Consider the following 18963-nt stretch of genomic DNA (forward strand, 5'->3'; position numbering starts at 1 on the left):
TATCTTGCGAGTGAGCCAGCTGGGAAGCATAATGCATGTTTCTCTCGTAGTCAGGAGCCAAATCCACAGCCAGTGCACAGAGTTCTTGAGGATTGTGATCACTATACCTGTGACTGCTTGGGAAGAACAGGGGGAAAAAAGTTTTAATTTGAGCTTTTGTTCTGTGATGTTCTCAAGCCTTTTGTAAATCAACTTTATATATGCTCTTCAGCAAAGATGCTGAAATCAAGGATACCTTTCCTAAAAAGGGGCAACTTTTTATTTCAACAAATGTTTTTTATTTAAAGGGCACCATGAAACACCATTATCTGCCCCTACAAAGATCCTGGAGAAATTCCCAAGCAACTTACCTAAGAGGCCTGAAAATGTGATTCCGGCTGACTCTGATAAAGCCACTATTGAAGAGGTTTGTGATGAGAACAATCATCTTGCTGGATGACAGGAGAATATAAAGGAGTAGAAGTTGGGGAAGGACTCAGAAGGAAAGCTACATAGAATTACTTCACATTTTTTGTGTCAGATTTTCATGTACTTAGCATGTAGAATCACTGGTATGATGATGTGTTGTTCCTTATTTCAAAATCAGGGCTTTCAGCTGCTTTTTTTTTTTTTTCACATGCAAAACTTTCTGTGACTTTGGTAGGGTTAGAAATTATTAAAAATTATTTAGCAGAAAGGCTAGTGTACAAATGCTCCATTACTCATGAAGATATTGAGCTAACAGAGCTTTCCTTGCCTCTTAGGTTATTGACATCGTTGAAGGTTCCTCAACAGAAGTGCCTCCTGCTGTTCCAAAGGATATTGAGGAGAAACCTACTCGGCCTATCCCTCGGCCAGAGGCTCCTGTGGACTCCATGTTGAAAGACATGGCCACGATCATTCTCAGCACTTTCCTGCTTGTGGGCTGGGTGGCTTTTATCATCACTTATCCAATGGTAATGCCGACTTAGCTTGATGTGCTTTTGAGTTTTGGGAGAGTCAGTAACATTTTACAGCCCAAGAAACGATAGGAATTAGAAAGCTATGCACTACAGCGTTTTTCCCCCCTCCTCGCAGATGTGTGGTGGGTAGCAGAGGCTACAAATTTGACATAACAGTGATTTCTCTGGGCGTATGTGCCAACTCTGGAGACTTTTCATCCCACCAGTTCTGTTTTTTGTATGTGTTACTCTTTTCAAGGACATGGTCTTAACACCATTGGCTTCACTCCTCTCTTCCTCACCTGAACCACTGTCAGGTTTTCCAGGTTTTGGATCAAAGCCGTTATCCTTCTGTGGTTTAAAGACACCTAGTCAACCTAGTAACAGTTAGCTTTTGCCTTATTAACCAACCAGTGTGATTTCTCAGCTTTGCAATGGAAGTTCAGAATGAAATGGAAAGCGTGTGAGTGAAAGTTCCCCCACCTACTTGGCTGACAATGTCACAGCAAGAGAGTTTTCCTCTCACCTTTTGGATGTAGCTACCCCACTAGCTATAGAGTTCCTTTTTGTGACGCGACTGTAAAAACTTCACTCCACTTACGGAACTGAGGTCCTTTCTCACAGAGTGTCCATCAGCAGCAACAGAGGCAGCATCAGCTGGAAGAGAAGATACAGCTCTTGCAGCAACAGACACTGCCCTTTCGTGCTCCCAGTGATCTATCCCCAGAAGCAGATTTCTTGGACACCTCCTATGCACGGACAGAGAGCTCAGCCACCAGCACACCAAATATGTCCCCCAGAGCCTCAAACCATTCTGTGTATTCCAGCATCTCCACATCTGATGTTGGGAGCTGCCTCTCCACTGAGCAAGAAGAAGGAGGTAAAGTTGATCCAGTGTCTTTTATTGTGAGTCTCTGTTTCTCCCCTGTCTGAATGATGGTACAGCACAACAATTAAAATACTTATCGATGATACTTCATAGATCAAAAGCTGAAAAGGACCATCATTCTCATTTAGTCTGACCATTTATGCAGGTGTGCCTACCCTAACTTTGAGCAGAATTATTTGCTTTAGAAAAACATACAGTTCATAACTGCCATCTGAGGGATTATGTTGTCCATGGCGGTATATTCTTCTAACCTGTAGCCATTCTAGGGAGAGGTTCATTTAAATAAAAATATGTATTATTACAGTTAATTGGAATCAAGAAATAAGGATTATGCAGTGCGGCCTGCCTTCCTGCCTGATCTTCTTGTCCCTTCAAAGGCTATTCAGGGGAATTGCTAGTAAACCGACTTCCGTAACTGTCAGTCAGCATTTCTTAAATTCAACAAGACATCTTTAAAACTTTCTACAAAGAGTTTGTCTGCTGAGAACCATTAGTCTCTTATACTGTCTTGAGACATGATCTTTCCAGACCTTATGTCAGGTGTTGTGTACAGAATGTGTTTGAGTCCCCATGTTGGATCATTTGGTCACCAGAGAGTATGTGCCTGCTCAGCGTGAGTACCAAAATGGAGATGTTCATTTGTTTTGATCATCTGTGGTGTTAAACATGAGCAAAGAGACTTTTACATACTGGCCTAGAAAGATGTGCAGTTGTATAAGACTGACTTGACTCATCCTAAACTAGTCTTTGTTTCTTGGTTTTTGTACAGATGAAGATGCAAGCAGAGTGATGGTTGGCAAGATTTCATTCAACCCAAAAGACGTACTGGGACATGGAGCTGAAGGGACAATTGTTTACAGGTAGAATATGTGTATTCAGCATTAAATAGACAAATTAATATCCTATTTGCATTAGGTCCTTTCTCTCTCTTTTTTTTTTTTAAATACCACACCCCCACCCCACCTCCCCACCCCCCATATCTAATATGAACAGAAACGAAACTTTTGAAAAAGTATTTTGCGTGCGTCTGGAATATTTTCATGTAGTGTTTCTTCACTAGCAAAAACTACTTTACTTCCCATAGAAATGTTTAATGACCAAACCTGTTTCCAGCATAAATGCTTTAATATGCCTCCATAAAACGTCTTCCGTTGTCACTTGCTTTGTACATGCTTTGTCTACAGAGAGCGTAAAAGGTTGATGTGGCTTTCCTTCCTGGCCATAGGGGGACATTTGATAACCGTGATGTTGCAGTTAAAAGAATTCTTCCCGAGTGCTTCAGCTTTGCAGACCGTGAAGTACAGTTGCTGCGAGAGTCTGATGAGCATCCTAATGTGATCCGCTATTTCTGCACAGAGAAGGACCGGCAGTTTCAGTACATAGCCATCGAGTTGTGTGCTGCCACTTTACAGGAGGTGATGGGTCACTTGCAAACCTACAGAATTTGTGAAGGTCTTCTCCCTGGAAGGCCTTCAATTTCCTTTAGCTTAAGTTGCTGAAATGCCTGTGGCAGGAGATGTTGTTACTCCCGCCATCGTAGGAATGTGTAATTGTCATGGACCCAACAAGGGTGTTTTCAGACCTTTAGAAAGACATCCCTAACCCTGTACTGATTTAAGGACAGAAGCTGTTGTCCTTTGATTTTTCCTTCTTGTGAAGGACTCCCTTCTAGTCGTCATCCTACTCCTACCATCCGGACTTCAAAGACCCTCTACTCTTGTTTCTGGAGCACAGTGCTGTATAGAATTCTAGCTCTGAATGACATTTTAAAGATCACTACCTTCAGCCAAAAAAAAAAAAAAAAAAAAGACACTTTTACATGTGTTACCAACTAGCATTAGACTGCAATTTACCCAGCCTAAACTTTTTTTAGGGGGGCTGAAGGGGGTGTACTTACTGTCTATGTAGGGGCTAATGATAAGCAATGTTGTGGCTGAATCTTCTGTTTTTCTGTTGTCATTTACAGTATGTTGAGCAGAAGGCCTTCAGTCACCATGGCTTACAACCCATCACTCTCCTGCAACAGACAACATCTGGTCTTGCCTACCTGCACTCCCTTAGTATTGGTAAGAATGCCTCTCGTTTCAGTATTGGATGGAGAGTGGTATATTTCCTTAACTATAAAAAAAAAAAAGAGAAACAGGTCTGGTGCTGGGAGCTTGCTTATTCAATCCCAGAAGAGAGAGTCGTAGAAGCTGCATCTAGTGCTGGCAGCAGTAGTGTCTGTCCTTTGACACCGGCCTTGTCCCTGTAACATTCTGTTGCAGTGGAGTAGTAAAGCTAGTCATTACGATTTATTCAGAGTGCTGCATTTTTTGGATAGAAGTCATATTAAAACATGATGACTAGTGGTGATGGAATAAAAAAGTGATGAGCCTCTACCAAAGACAAGTTTGAGGTTAGGACTTTGGTTTAACAAATGGTGGTTCAGCCTTGTGAAAGGTTTACAATGCAAATACATTAAAAATTTACTAATATCATTGGGATTGCCTGGAGTGGATAAACGGGTGTTTATAACAGTCCACAGGGACCTGAAGCCCCATAACATCCTCATCTCAATGCCCAACGCCCATGGGAAAGTCAAAGCTATGATTTCAGACTTCGGCTTGTGCAAGAAGCTGGCAGTGGGCAGGCACAGCTTTAGCCGTCGGTCAGGCGTGCCAGGCACTGAAGGGTGGATTGCCCCAGAGATGCTGAGTGAAGATTGCAAAGAGAACCCTGTAAGTCTTCATCTTTCCGTCAGGCTCCCCTGGGAGAAGGCAGTGCAACCAACAGGTGGCACACGGTTGCAGTCAGACTTGAAGATACGCAGTACTTAATGCCTGGGCATTCATGCTGGCTTGCAGCTGACTATGTGATTCTGAAAAGTTTTCTCTCTTAGATGCAAAATAACCACCCTGTGATGATCAAGGTCTTCCGGGGGGGAAATGTGTTATTGCTATTAAAGGTTGTTTATTTGCAGACATATACCGTGGACATCTTTTCAGCTGGCTGTGTCTTTTATTATGTGGTATCTGAAGGCAGCCATCCCTTTGGCAAATCTCTACAGCGGCAAGCCAACATTCTGCTGGGTGCATACAGCCTGGAGTCTTTAAATGCAGGGAGGCATGGTAAGAAAAGCACGGTAAACATAAAGCACTACAGCATTTAGTGAACTTTCCATGGGTGTTAAAATGGCAACAGAAATGACAGAACTATGACCCACAATGATTCCCAACCTGGCAGTGGTAAAAGCTGTACTCCTGACATCATACTCCTGAAGTAAAGCTCCTAAAGTTCTTAGGTACCCCAAAGCACCTCTGGAGTACACAATTTGGAACCCTGCAAGCATGACTGTAGTTATTATTTCATGCATTTAAAGAGGAGTAGGAAAGAGCTGAGCTTTGATCTTCATGATCAGCCTGATTCAACACTACTGACTTTCTGGTGGTTGCCCAGCCTGTCTGTGAGGGCAGTACTTGAGCTACTGGGGCTAGTGGTCAGGATGGTGTTGGCAGAAGTAGAGAACATCATAATGATTTTCTAAAGAACAAAATATTAAATTTCCCTACAGCCTAAGAATTATCACCCTTTTCCTTGCAGAAGACGTAGTTGCTCGTGATCTAATAGAGCAAATGATAAACATGGACCCTCAGAAACGTCCATCTGCCAGCTGTGTGCTAAAACACCCATTTTTTTGGAGTTTAGAAAAACAGCTCCAGTTTTTTCAGGTTTGTGTTGACCTTTTCTATTCTTGCAGTTCTAAGGACTCCTGTAACAGAGATTCAAATCTCAAATTCAGTCTCTCCTAGCATTGTTGATGTTTGAGGTGATTGATAGAATCCACAACCTTACTGTGAGGAATGAAGAAGCAAAGTTGTAATACGAAAAGTTTGTAATACCAGCAAAGTGGTATGTCTGAAGAAACTGGCTTAGTCTTACATAAGGTGTTTTATAGTGGGGCTAGAACATGATGTTGTTATCAACTTAAATTGGAGTGAGGTAGGTCTCTCACAGCTATGATAGCAATGCAGGAGAACATGTTGCCAGGCAGGTTTTCAAGAACAGGGTAGCCCACTGTAGTGAATATGCACATTTAATTCTGATGTGGGGTGGGAACTGGGCGGGGACCTGAGGTTCTTTCCAGCCTCATCATCTACTCTGTGATAAAAAAGGGCTTCAGCAGATGGTGAAACAACTCATCACTTCGGAAACTTCTGTATCCCAGGCCCAAGCATAATCCATTGTATTGCACTTTGTCATGAAGTAGAATCATAACTCTGTTAGCAGTTGTAATTGACTAGAAGCAGCAATTTTAAATTGTTGGGAAAAGCTTGGAAATAAAACTAGAAATAACCTGAATGTCTCTTCCAGGATGTCAGTGACCGGATAGAGAAAGAATCTTTAGATGGTCCAATAGTCAAGCAATTAGAAAGAGGAGGAAGAGAGGTGGTGAAAATGGACTGGAGAGAGCACATCACTGTCCCTCTTCAGACAGGTAACAGATGGTATTTTATCGGAGTGAAAAGGAGTAACATGCTGTTATTCCCAGGAAAGTAAGGATAATACTGTCTCAGTTTTGGCACATGACCTTTACTTGTCAGCAAAGTATTTCTTCAAATTAAAGTACACATTTATATATTGAAACACACCCATAAGGATATGTGACTGTAGGCACGCATATCTTACTTCTGAGGCCAGCAACTAAAACTGCATCAAAATACAGAAAGAAATCTTGTAATTTCTTTTGCAGATCTTCGAAAATTCAGATCCTATAAAGGAGGCTCAGTTCGGGATCTTCTAAGGGCCATGCGAAATAAGGTAAAAGACTTCTTTCCCTAAGCAACACACATGCTACGGTTCTGCCTCCTTCTGCTGGTTGTTGCCAGTATAGATCTATCTTACCTCATTTTAGGTATTGAGCTGCTTTATGATAGACTAATAGGAGGTTACTTTGTCCATGAAAAAGACAGCTGTATTTAAAAGAGGATCCTTGAACACATACCCTCTGACCGAGCTTTTCCCCTATTCTTTTTTCCTTTATAGAAGCACCATTACAGAGAACTGCCTCCCGAAGTGCAGGAGACCCTGGGCTCCATCCCAGATGATTTTGTATGTTACTTTACAGCTCGTTTCCCTCACCTGCTCCTACATACCTACAATGCTATGCATATCTGCTGCCAAGAAAGACTGTTCCAGCATTACTATAATCAGGACTCTGCAGAGCTGAGCCTTGCAGGAGACACTGCTTGAGAGGAGAGGGATGGAGCTTTCTTTTCTGGGACCAACATTCCAAGCACAGGGCTGTGAAACAGGCCTACCTTTAGCAGGGAAAAGTGGGATCAAAGAGTTGAATTCTCTCTCTTTGAAGAAACCAAGCTTCCAAAAAGTGCCTTGTACCTCTGCCTGCACTGGATCAGGAGATGGTAGGAGCCCAAGGAGAGAGTGGTAACTTCAGAAAAGCAATGAACCCTGGTGATGGAGTTATTCCAAGGCAGTTTTCAAGACAGCGAGAATGGAGAGCAAAAGCTGGTTGTGTCCGTCACCCAACATCCCTGTACTGTACGTGATTTTATAACTGATGTGTTTTACTACAAAGAATCAAAATACAGTGATTCAGATCATGTAATTACTAGGGACAGGGATCTGCAAAAGGAGCCTTTTAGTTGTAGCAAATCATCAGAACCTGCCATTGCACTACTGCCACATTATGCATTAGGCACACCACAGTGATTGTAAAGAGAATAATTTATGATTATCCAAAAAACAGTAAAGAGTACAATTTCTGTTTAATCAGTACTACCCTGGAAAATTAGTCCCTCATACATGAGCAGATAGAATGAAGTTCTAAAAAACTACTGACTTGAAAAATCAGTTTAAGGTTTACCTACTTTGAAAATAAGCCTCATTGTTTAAATATCAACCAGTATTCACAGAAGAGCTTGAACAGTCCTTGACTTAAATCACAGTATAAGAACAGAGCTACACAAGTAACTTCAGAAAAACACACTGATGTCAGCTGTGAGCTGCTCGTGAGAGGCTGATCATTTATCTACTGCAAGTGTTCCTTACTTTCTTATAAAGAAGAGTCACCAGTTGCAGAGCCAGAGGTAAGATGAATCCTGGGGAAAAAGGAGCTAAATCAAAAACGAGAGATGTACAGAACAGTGAAATTATAGGCAGTGTTTTTAATGGGTGCGATAAAGCTGTAAAGGAACCCCATTTTCTGTCTGTATGGGTTGCTAATTACATCCAAGTGAGCCTATGTTTTTAAAGATGCAGTATTTCTTTTCATTGGCCCTAAAGCTGTGAGAAAGCATTAAGTGTGTGGGAAGCATGAAGAAATGCTGAATTCTAATATGTGGGGTGTTCTTTTACAATATATTTATTTAACATATTTATATTTATTTAATTTTTACTACAAAGTGGTATCAAATCCAAGTGGTACAAGTATAAAACATGCCAAATAATTCTTAATCGGTTTTGTGTTTGTATTAAATCATATTATAACAACTGGAAGAGGAAAGTGATACTGCATCTTTCAATGGAATTCATTAAAGGAGAAATTACAAAGTGGGAATTTGTATGACTGTGCCATTGTGTCTTAAATTATTGACAGTGATGTGTATGATTGGGTACATACAGCTACTTTTCTGGAGCTACTTTACAGGAAGTTTTTTTCCTAGTTTTACAATGTATGAGAGCAATTTACCTAAGATGCCAGCTGTGCAAGTTACACGTTTCTAAAGCTTGAAAAAAAATAACGGTAGTTTTACCTAAGAAGATTCAAAGCCTATTTCGTATTTTTGTACTTCTCGTGTAAAGCTCTTTTGTAAGTCTCCTAAATAAAGACTTGTACTCAGATTAAAAGAAACCCGCAACTTTCAGTGACTGCTACCACATGTGGACTAACACACACAGCTTTCAGAACTAAGGCTGGAGACAGGAGCCAGGGACGAGGGTAACATACCTGCAGCTGCGCTGCGCCTGCAGCACCCACATCCTGCCTCCCCGGAAACGGGTCATGCGCCTGGTCATTTTGAGCAGGGGCCCACTCGGAACTACTGGCTTCCTGCTAGTCGAAGATACAGCTCAGATGCAGGAAACACACACACAGTCTCTCTCTCTCTCTGAGGCAGGTGAACAGAGAAGATAAAATAGCTGGAATACTTACATGCTGCAAAAATTTTTACTGCTGTGCAGTACAGATAACCCCGTAAATACATTTTTTTCATGTTAAACTAAGTTTGATAAATGGTCACGTGGTTTACAGAAAAAAAACCTGTAAGACAGCTTTGCTGGAGCACGGAAGGCTGAGAGCATGCCTCAGTGCAAGTTTTCCACACCCATCCTGTGCCCCAGCGTTAGAGGGCTGATGAGCCGCTGTTTTTCATGGCTCTGCCAGCCTCTCTTCATCCCTACTTACTTTTGGTGAGCTGGCCTGGCCTGAGGAGGTAACTGATGTAGAGGGCAGTAAGGGTGGGGGGAGCAGAGCTGCCTAATTAAACTAATAGCCCAGCACCCCCGGGACACAGACCCCGGTTTGGTGGGGCACAGCCCCCAGCCCTGGTGTGCTGTGAACACATGGGGTTCTCCCCGTTGCACTCGGCTGGATTGCAAAAGCAGCAGCACCCCGCAAAACAGCCACTGTGGTGAAGAGGGTGGAGACTGGGTGGGGCATCCATAATGTTGGTCTAAAGCAGCTCCCCTTTTTATTGCCGGTATCAGTAAGACCATTTAAGACAGCCACAGGAGCGCTGCAAAAGCACCTCCAGGGCTCAGGGTCCCACCCGTGCCGCTGAACCAGCGGGCTGGCAGAGCCTGGCACCACAACAGGTTGGAGCGCCTGCCTGCCCTCCCTCACCGCCTTCGGAAACGCTCTCCTCGCAGGCAGGCTTCGGCTGTGCAGCGTTGGAGACAGCTCCCTTATCTGCGGGCTCTGCAAGGTAAGCCCTCCCCACGCCATGGCAGTCCTGCATTGGGGTGGGGGGGGGGAAGGTTACTCTCCACCCAGAGGGTTACTTTACTGGTACTGGGGACCACAGACACCTCTGCCCCCACACCCCCACGGCTACATCCCTTCCCTGCCCACCCATGCAGCCAGTAGCACCCAGCTCCCCCCCCTCCCCACCCCGGAGTGCACGCAGACTGCGGGGACCAAAAATCCGCTGCCACTCGCCCCCTCCACCTGCTCTTAAAACTGGGTGGGAGCAGGGGTCTGCAGGCCCCCTCCAGCACAGGGCTCTGCGTCCCACCAATGCGCTTCCCCTGCACTGCCCACCCGTTGCCCCACCTTAGTTTCTATTCTCCATTAAGTTTCGTTTTCTTGTGAAATGCCATCTGACATCAGCTGTCAGAGCAGGCTGTGGCGGAAAATGGGGGGGCGGCTCACCACAAGCCAAGTCACTGTACAAGCACGGCCCCAGGAGGTGGTGTGGTAGCCAAAGGCACTGAAAAGCCGCTATTTCAGGGACATTTAGCCCCATTTCTCAGGGGAGGCTGCACCAGGTGTCAGTGGGAATCAGTCTCCAACCATTTTCAGAACTGGCCTGTTTACACTTATCCCAGAGATATACTTAGACCTATGGCGCATCAGAGCAGTCCTGTAACAGCTACCCCTTAAGAGCCACTTGCTTAAACCAGAGCTACTGGGCATGCTGGTGCCTCAGTCAGCCCAGCCCACAAGCTTTCTAAAAGGCTGACCAGGGTGCTTAAATGGTAAATATGCACTCGCTCCACATAGCTTTTTCTACCATCTCCATGTCTCCTAGACCCAGTTATCTCCCCAAACTGTCACCTTCTGTTGAACTCACCTCTTGCCAAGCCATGGTCCTGGGGAGTGAGTGCTCATCGCCTTCCCTCAGTTACAACCTGTGCACAGAGTTTGCGCAGAGCCCCACAACTGCCTTTGACGCTGGCTGTGCTGGTAACTGCTCCTTTTACCCTTCAATTCAGAGGCTGTGTCGCTGTTGTACCACCGGGAGCTGCAGGGATGGAGCTGGCCGGGCTACAGCCACCTGCTGAACCAGCACAGAGTTGAGCTTTCACACTACATACAGTAAGAGAAACATCACCACCACCACCGTGCACCTTTCACTGTGACCCTTGTTGACTAGCCCGTAGCTCACAGATGGTTACTGTTGACTACGTGAATCTATCATATGTTTCTGATGTTAACACTGAGCAGGCTTATTTAACATGCTTCCTCCTGCAGTAGAGAACTGGCTATCCCTGCTGCAGTCCAGCTCTGTACCCCTGTAAATGGAGCCTGAGCAAGGCAGAGGATGTCATCAATCAGGCCAGGACACCCCACTAAAAAGAAAAGGAAAAGAGAGGGGGAGACTACCCACACCAAAAAAAAAAGGGAGGAAAAAAGGGAGTGTGAGGGAGCCAGAGTCAGGGAAAAGGAGAGTGAGTGAGAAAAAGACAGCAATTAAAAGCCAGAGATACTATAGAGCCAAGGGGATACAGTAGTCTTGGGCTTCCTTTTTTCCAGTATCTAACAGAAGTAGCTGTTAGATGGGCACAGCTGTCAGCACACACTTCTCCAGGAAAACACCATCTCCTTCACACCCATGTGTGTCAGAAGCAAGAATAGCTGCCTTCACACAGTACAGGCGTACAGAAGCAGTGTAGCTGCCAAGACCAGGCTTTTAGAGGTACAGAAACTACCTTGGACCAAAGAGGTGGGGAGGAGGTTGGGAAAACAGAACAAATAAGTCAGCTTTAACTAACACAGGTATGTTAACTGCAAATTTGAAGAGTCATTTTTTCTTCCTCTAGGGTTTTGTTCATTAACAGCAGGATTTCCCTCATCAAAGGCAATGGGTAAGTGTGGCTTTCAGAAAATTCGTACTTTATATGTAGTAATTTGCTTTTTAGTATCTGCATTTTAAGGGTTCATCTCTAGTGGGGAACTAATTGGTATTCTTAACATCATCTATGGTCTCTATTGATGCTATCTTCATTTAGCAGAAAATAAACAGACTAAAGTGGGTAAATGATCTACCCAAACCTCTCTAGTTTAGAGAATTCAGCCCCTGTCAGTTCCAATAACCTTATCACATCATTCCCTTACAAAAAAACATTTTGGGTTATTTCCATAAGTCCCTTTGAGGATCATTTCCAATCCTCACTCATGGTTTCCTGCTTCACCGATTTATGTCTTGCATCATTGCTTAGGACTGCTTTTGATTAAGGTTAAGGACGCTTTTCGTCATCAGAACTGACATATTTGAGAAGTTAAGACTGTGTCTCACTGTTACTGATAGAAAGAAAATAATTGAACATTCTACGTGGCCAGTTTTGCAAGGATTATAATGCCTTTTCAAGCATGTTGACATGTTTTTAGTTTGTATTACTAATATACAATTTCAACTTCTAGATTACAGAACATTACCTGTGAATAAATGGGATGAGAATGATGTCCAATGTTGGCTAGAATCTATTGGAATCAAGAAAGAATATGTAGAAAAACTGTATGTGGAAGAAGTGACAGGTCCAGCACTAATGGAACTGGATGACTCTTTCCTCAAAGGCATAGGTATGAAGGGAGGTCAAATCCACATGTTAATCCGCAAGAGAAACGAACTTCTGCAGCTACAGCAAAACGCACAGCAAGCCAAGCATTCCAGCAGCAAAAGGTCTGACGGAGCTGACGTGCAAACAGATCCAGTAAGACCCAGAAATGCCCCCACTCAGGAAACTTCAAATGGAGACAGCTGTGGCCAAGTAGATAAACCTAGTGGAGACAACAGAGCTTCTACTTCTGGCAAGAGGCACAGGAGAAGTAGCAACTCCCAACTTAAAAGTACTGATGAAGTTTTAGAGCTCTGCAACTGTCGACCATTTAGAAGTCAGAATACTGATTTCAAATACGTGAAAGACAGAGTTCTTGCTCCAGAATCAGGAGTCAGTGGCTTAATCACTCCCTGCCATGAATACAAATCTTTTGCCACTGCTGCAGAACTGAACAGAAATCAACTGCAATCAAAATTTGCCTGCGAAGTGATACGATTTGCTTCAGCCTGCATGAACATTCGAACAAATGGCACCATACATTTTGGTATCATGGACAGCGTTGAGGATAGGGGTTGGAAACACGGACAGATCATTGGCATAAAGGTCAAAGAGCGAGAATACTACGTTGATGCATTAGATTACATAGAAAAATGTTTTTGTGAAAATGTACAAGAAATTGCAAGGAAGTGTATTCACCCACCTGTTTTTGTTGAAGTGATTTCAAAAGACTCTCAGGAACAAAGATTTGTGGTGGAGGTTGACATTGAACCAACGTCCAGTTTAGTAAAGAACAGATTTTTTGAAGTGTATTTGCCCAAATACAATGAAGGCAGCCAGAAGGTGACCCTGACAAAAGATCGAGCTCTCTATCAGAGAGTAGGAGCAAAGTCTGAACCTATAAAGCACAACAATCTAGCTACTTTTTTTCAGGGTTTACAAGACAGGGATGCTCAAAGAGAAAAAGCTGAGCTCTCCAGTGCAGAAGTACATACAGAAATATCTCAAAATTTAGGAAGAAAGTTATCAATTCTACTAAATGATGGCAAAAGCTATATGGATGATTCCCTACGGTACATCCTTGTCACAAACAGATGTGAGAAGAATGATCTGAAATATATCAACTTTTTAATGCACTTGAACATTTTCTGCGTCTTTGACTTTGATGAAGATTCTAATGTGTCGGGGCTGTACAGCAAGTACAAAGAACACCATGCAACAAGGTCTTATTTTTTACAGGATTTTTCCAATGAAAGTAAGACTGGCAACCCTTCCTCTCAGAAACATTTATGCCTGTTCGATCAGACCAGCTGGATATTCTGCAATGGGCGCAGTGACTTCCTCGGGGATGAAAAACCTTGTGATGAAAATACATGGATTAGAACGAAAAAAAAATACCTTAAGAAAGCAATTACTCGTATCTGTGACGAAATCCTGCCGAAGCGGTCTTTCATTGTGCTTTTCCTATTGCTGTCACCAGTGCAGAAACCACTTGTGGACACTTTTCAGGAATTCTACACAGAGATGAATGGCGCGGAGTACATCGTTTGCATTGCAGAGTCCAGAGAAAATTATGGGAAGTGGGCTAATCTAGCTCAGGCATCCTGCAGCATTGAGACACTAGAACAATGCAGTATTGTGGGTATGAAACTAAGTCACGTAGATACCACCATTCAAACAATGCTGCCTTCTACAGCACAACCCAGACATCTGCCAGTTTCCACTAGAGGACTATGTACGCTTCCCTCACTGGAAGAAGAGAAACTGTTTTCCCTAGAAATCCTTTGTATTGACCAATGTGATGATATCAAATTAGATCTTTTGACTGAAAAAGAAATACAAGAAGTAGAACAAAATTTTTACCGAGGAAGAAAAATAATCTGGGAAAATTTCTGGCTTGCTGATAAAAGATGCTGTGGGGAAATCATTGAACGTGAAGCATGTAAGGATGCTAGCAAACTCCTAGATGACATTTTACGAGGCAGTGGACTCAACTATTCTGTGGCTAAACTAAAGATATTTCACCATCCTGGAAGTGGTGGAAGCACAATAGCAAGGCAAGTTCTATGGAAAAGAAGAAAGGACTTAAGATGTGCTGTTATCAAAACCTCATATTCACCTGCAACTGTCTGTGAGCATGCACTTGCATTTAGAGATTATGAAGAAAAAGAAATCAGTCACTGTCTTCCTGTGCTCCTCCTAATTGAGGATTATGACGAAGATTATTTAGAAGAACTAAGGAATGAGTTAATGGATGCTGTAGCAACTAGGAAAATTAACTCCCCCAGACCTTACTTCATCCTCATGTGCTGTAGACGATCCAATGACCCTGAAAGGCTTTGCAAGGCTTCTCCACTGGACACAGTTGCTGTCACTCACAAGCTGACGGACTCAGAGAAAAGTCTGTTCAGAACTAAACTTGAAAAATTGAAGCAGAAAGATGTCAAGCCAGAATTCATACTTACGTTTGTCCTGATGTGTGAGGAATTCAACGAAACATATGTGAGAGACTTTGTAGGGCACATATTGCAAGACATAGACCGTTCTTCTCGTGATACATGCTTGATGCGTTATGTGGCTTTGCTTAATTTTTATGTACCTAATTCCTATGTTTCATTGTCACACTGTGAGGCTTTTCTGGGACTGGGGGTATATACAGAAATGAAATCAAGAGCTTACGATTTCAAAAGTCACTTAAGTGAACAAGCAAGAATGATTTTTATTGAGCTAAGGGAAAGTACCACCTATATTTCATCTGTTCGGATAATTCACTGTCTGGTTGCAAAAGAAATTCTGCATCAGCTTTCAGGGAATGAACCTCAAAGTCAACTTGCAATGACTCTTCTTCAGGAAAAGACACTCTTTGAAAACAGATTTGGACGAGAGGAATTCATAAAGTTCATCAGAGATCTGTTTATTCGACGTGATAAGAGAAGCAGGGGTGACAATACCGACACTCTTTTCTCCCCATTCATTGAGCATGTCTGTAAAGCTGAAGACTGTGAAAAAGCTATAGCTGTTTTAAAAGCTGCATATGAACTCCTTGGAAGAGATCCTTTTTTCGCCCAGCAGCTTGCCAGACTACATTACAACAATGAAAAATTTGAAGATGCAGAACATTGGGCAGGGGTTGCAAAATCTCATTTGCCAAATGATTCTTACATTTTGGATACAGAAGGTCAAGTCTACAGGAAATGGTTTAGTTTCACTGTGGACAAAATGACACAGGAAGACACTCCTGAAAGCATCATTCAGAAGATAGAGATTGCTCTTAAAGCTATGAAATGCTTCAGGGCTGCACAACAGGCTGCAAAAGCAGAACGTGACAGTATGAACAATGCTGGCTATTTTGGAGAAGTAGAAGTAGGATGTCGTCTTCTTAGATTTTTGTCCACAGTCGATGTATTTCGCAGAAGTCCAGAGGGGGAATATTCTGAGCTTGTGAAATACCTGATCACGGATTACATTCCTGAAGACATCAAAAAAACATGGGGAAGGCTTCACTCCCGCTTAAAAGGCTTACGTCAGAACCTGTACAATGCTCTGGAATGGATTTCAGAAGACCTGAGTTATTTCCAAACAGATAAAAACCATGAGAAGGAAGAGGAAGATGAAAAAGATGAAAAGGAAGAACAAATTTATAATCCCAGAAAATGGCTCAAAAGACAGTCTGAGGTATATGCCAAGTTCTTCATCTCAACATCACTTATTGAGGACAACAATTGTGGCCCTGAGAGCCAGCTGATTAGACGCATGAATATTTACAAGAGTGGTGGAGGTAGTGTCACTAATATCCTGTCATTCTTAACAGATAAGAAAGAGAATAGGTCAGCTGAAAAGCTAGAAAAGATCCTTGGTTTCTATACAGAAAACCCACTAAGGGACAGGCTGGAAGACAACGATCTGATCAATTACATTTTGTGCCACATCACATTAGCATGCTTAGCACCAGGATCAGCCAAACTTCTTCCAGTGCAAACTCTTCGTGAGCTCAGTGTAAGATTCTTTAAAGGAAGAAGACCATTTCCAGCAAGTGCCCATTTTTTGCTCACCTTGCTGTACTGGCCAGATGAGGCATTAGACAAAGAGCCTAATCCAGATAAAGATGAAATTCTAATCTCAGCCCTTCAAACCTTGAAGCGTTTATATGACATCAAGATGAAAGATGTTCCTACCAGAAAGAAAAGAATCTACACCCACTTTTTTCTGGGAAAGGGTTACGGCTTAGGTAAGATTGTGCACAAAACTAAAATTGATAAATTAATCAGTGGGTCCTTGGATGAGAGGAGAATGAAGTGGCTACATGGAACTGTATGGAATATTGCCAGGATTCGTGACATTCTCAAAAGAGTTTCTGGCTGGACCAAGGACAGAAATTTATTTATACGTGGTCACATGAAGGAGTTTCCTATCTTGCCACTCCACCGTGATTCAGTGCCCCCTGGAAATGAAAATGTGACCTTTTATTTAGGCTTTTCATTTAATGGTCTTGTTGCTTTCAATATTGAGGTTGAAGCTAATCCAACTGTCAGCAGACCACAAGGTATTTAGTACATTAACAGTACCTACAGTGCTGTCAGAAGATACAGCACTGAAAAGGTCTGTTGTCACATTTAAAACAAACAGTGGCTGGACATCAGGTACCAAGATAACCACACTTAACTATCACAATAATGACCAAATATCTAAAAAAATTTGAAATCTACTAGTAAAATATACCTTGAAACAGAAGCCTTTGATAGTTTTGGAGTCACTGAAAGCAAGATTTCAAACTTAAGACAGCAATAAATGCAGTATTTGCTTGGGGACTGGGGCAGGGGTGAGACAAGAGACCCACTATTTCTCCTCCCCCCCAATATATGGAGAACTGAGCTTTGGAATAAACAGGTATAGCAGGGATCCCTTTCTTCTCAGCTCACAGATTAGGATTTTAAATTAATTTCTGGGTAGTCCTGATCAGTAACAGAATTTGTCCATTGTACCCGTATGTTTTTTTCTTCTTCCTGAATCAGCAACAAAAAGTTTTAACTGAACTTACAACATGTATACTACACCGGCTTTAACATATTTGCTCACATGTACCATGTATGAAAGACATCTACCCATCACCTGCAAGCCAATATCCAGTACTGACTTTGCAAACATCAGGATTGATAAAAAGCAGGCCTCAAATTTTACATCACTCTTACGTTGCTTCTCCATGTAAATATTACAAACTATACTAGATATATCTGTATGTGGGGAAGGGTGCAGAGACATGTCAGCAGTTAGACACTGGCAACATAAAAGACTGTTTGTAAACACTGTTACGATTTCATAGTCCAAACAATTCCTGCACTTGGCAAAATGTTTTTGCAGCATTATCCAAGAAATGTCCACACAGTACATGACTCAAATTTGTCTACTGCATATATCCACGCTTGAAAACATTCTTTGTCTAGCCCGATTTACTAATTTGAAAAATGCAAAAGGGTTTGTTGTCAGCACTGTGTCTGCAACCATCGTGTCACATTAAGCTTCTAATAATAAAGCTGCCTGTTATTCTTGGAGTTTCATGTTGTTTGATAACAATATTGTCTCTAAAATTCCCAGAAAACCTGTCATATAGCTTAAGCTTTAATCTAATAAACAATCTTTAGGAAGAATTATCATTTCTACAGGAGCTTAATTACCCTACCTGAAGATGTAGTTCTAACAGTAGCAAGGTATGACTTGCTTTTCCAACTTGGAGCCAAGATCTGGGCACAGCCAAAAACTGTAAAAGGAATTGCAAGCCACTGTGAATTCAGAACAAACAAGATGAAACCATAGATTATACATCTAGTCCAAGCCTTCACCTTCCGGCCTCAGAAAGCAGAAACAAAGCTCGTGACTGCTGGCTAGGGAATACTTGTCTCCTTCCCTTGCCTTCAACCTTCGAGAACAGCAAAGCCAACTCTTGAAGGGCTGTACTTTCTGCTTGCAAAATCCAGGCTGGCAGATTTCACCAGGGTTAAACTAATACTTAAGGGTTAAGCTTAACCTCAAGAGGTTAAGCACATCAAAGGCAGCTTTCCCAAAGATGAGCTAGGAAGGTGCACTGGGGGACCAAACCATGACAGCATCCGAACTGCTAGGAGCAAGAGCTGGAGTGTTACAGAAAGTCCCCTCTATCCCCCACCCTTGATGCAGGGGGCAAGGCAGAGTGTGTATGTTTGAAAAGTTAACCGGGCAAAGGCAACTTTCTTAAGTCTAGCATGGGGCACAAGGATGGCTTTAACCTGAAGCAGAAATAGGACATGCAAACTTACTGAGAAGCATGCGAGCTTAAAAAAAAAAAAAAAAAAAAAAGGCATTAACTGCTTAACAGTTCATAGAACCTGCTCAAATGCTGTGGTAAAAGCATAGCTTTTGTTTTCAAAAAGAAACTGTTATCACAATGAAAAATTAAAGCCAGACAACTTGGTCAAGAGGGTCTGTCTTGTAACTTGTTTCCTTTCTGCCTCCACACACGACTTGATGCTGTAGCTAACTATCCTTTGCCCTGTAGCCCACATCACTGCACACTCCCCAGTCTTTCCTTTGAGGCCTCTAAGGTCTTGCTTTTCAAAGATACCCATTTCTACCTCTTAGAAACTAAAGGCTTAGATACAAACTCTTTACCTCATCAGGGTATTA

At 42.5% G+C, this 18963-nt stretch overlaps 3 protein-coding genes across 18 annotated transcripts in view; 2 read left to right on the top strand and 1 right to left on the bottom strand.

Moving 5' to 3' along the window:
• ERN1 (endoplasmic reticulum to nucleus signaling 1) overlaps positions 1–8662 on the top strand; it is a 41466-nt gene extending 32804 nt beyond the window's left edge. For all 4 annotated transcript variants that reach the window (XM_075044336.1, XM_075044334.1, XM_075044335.1 and 1 more), the window contains 12 exons: positions 288–406; positions 744–935; positions 1545–1800; positions 2579–2669; positions 3035–3224; positions 3776–3875; positions 4330–4529; positions 4772–4919; positions 5392–5519; positions 6163–6286; positions 6542–6609; positions 6835–8662. In XM_075044336.1, coding sequence (XP_074900437.1) covers positions 288–406; positions 744–935; positions 1545–1800; positions 2579–2669; positions 3035–3224; positions 3776–3875; positions 4330–4529; positions 4772–4919; positions 5392–5519; positions 6163–6286; positions 6542–6609; positions 6835–7041 — 1823 coding nt within the window. In that variant the 3' untranslated portion in view covers positions 7042–8662. The remainder of the gene's footprint in view (positions 1–287; positions 407–743; positions 936–1544; positions 1801–2578; positions 2670–3034; positions 3225–3775; positions 3876–4329; positions 4530–4771; positions 4920–5391; positions 5520–6162; positions 6287–6541; positions 6610–6834) is intronic.
• Positions 8663–8817: 155 nt separating this feature from the next.
• ZNF207 (zinc finger protein 207) overlaps positions 8818–18963 on the bottom strand; it is a 34808-nt gene continuing 24662 nt past the window's right edge. For 5 of the 7 annotated variants that reach the window (XR_012652656.1, XR_012652654.1, XR_012652651.1 and 2 more), the window contains 3 exons: positions 17984–18061; positions 10602–10805; positions 9237–9761 (listed from right to left, as the gene is read on the bottom strand). The gene's annotated coding sequence lies outside the window, so the exon portion shown is untranslated. Of the gene's footprint in view, positions 8919–9236; positions 9762–10601; positions 10806–16542; positions 16748–17983; positions 18062–18963 lie in introns of those variants that run through there. The other 2 variants (XR_012652646.1, XR_012652649.1) reach the window with 2 other exon arrangements.
• Positions 9118–17984, top strand: LOC142038685 (sterile alpha motif domain-containing protein 9-like). Of its 7 annotated transcripts, none has more exons than XM_075044322.1 (5): positions 9118–9242; positions 9679–9734; positions 10744–10846; positions 11572–11616; positions 12173–17984. In XM_075044322.1, the coding sequence occupies exons 4-5, from the start codon at positions 11613–11615 to the stop codon at positions 16855–16857; spliced, it is 4689 nt and encodes a 1562-aa protein (XP_074900423.1). In that variant the 5' UTR covers positions 9118–9242; positions 9679–9734; positions 10744–10846; positions 11572–11612; the 3' UTR covers positions 16858–17984. The 7 variants fall into 7 exon arrangements, with proteins under 7 accessions (XP_074900423.1, XP_074900422.1, XP_074900424.1 ...); XM_075044321.1 differs by having other exon boundaries at positions 9151–9242; positions 9517–9734; XM_075044323.1 differs by having other exon boundaries at positions 9151–9242; positions 9517–9734; positions 11590–11616.

Source organism: Buteo buteo, chromosome 13 (assembly GCF_964188355.1).
Source record: "Buteo buteo chromosome 13, bButBut1.hap1.1, whole genome shotgun sequence".
In the NCBI taxonomy this organism is placed as follows: Eukaryota; Metazoa; Chordata; class Aves; order Accipitriformes; family Accipitridae; genus Buteo; species Buteo buteo.

Excerpts from the sequence above, each read along its gene's own strand:
- LOC142038685 (XM_075044320.1), top strand. The coding sequence starts at position 9,181 with ATGGCTCTGCCAGCCTCTCTTCATCCCTACTTACTTTTGGTGAGCTGG. Across the intron at positions 9,243-9,678 it reads AGCTGGCCTGGCCTGAGGAG|GCAGGCTTCGGCTGTGCAGC; the intron begins GTAACTGATGTA and ends CTCTCCTCGCAG. Across the intron at positions 11,617-12,172 it reads TCCCTCATCAAAGGCAATGG|ATTACAGAACATTACCTGTG; the intron begins GTAAGTGTGGCT and ends TTCAACTTCTAG.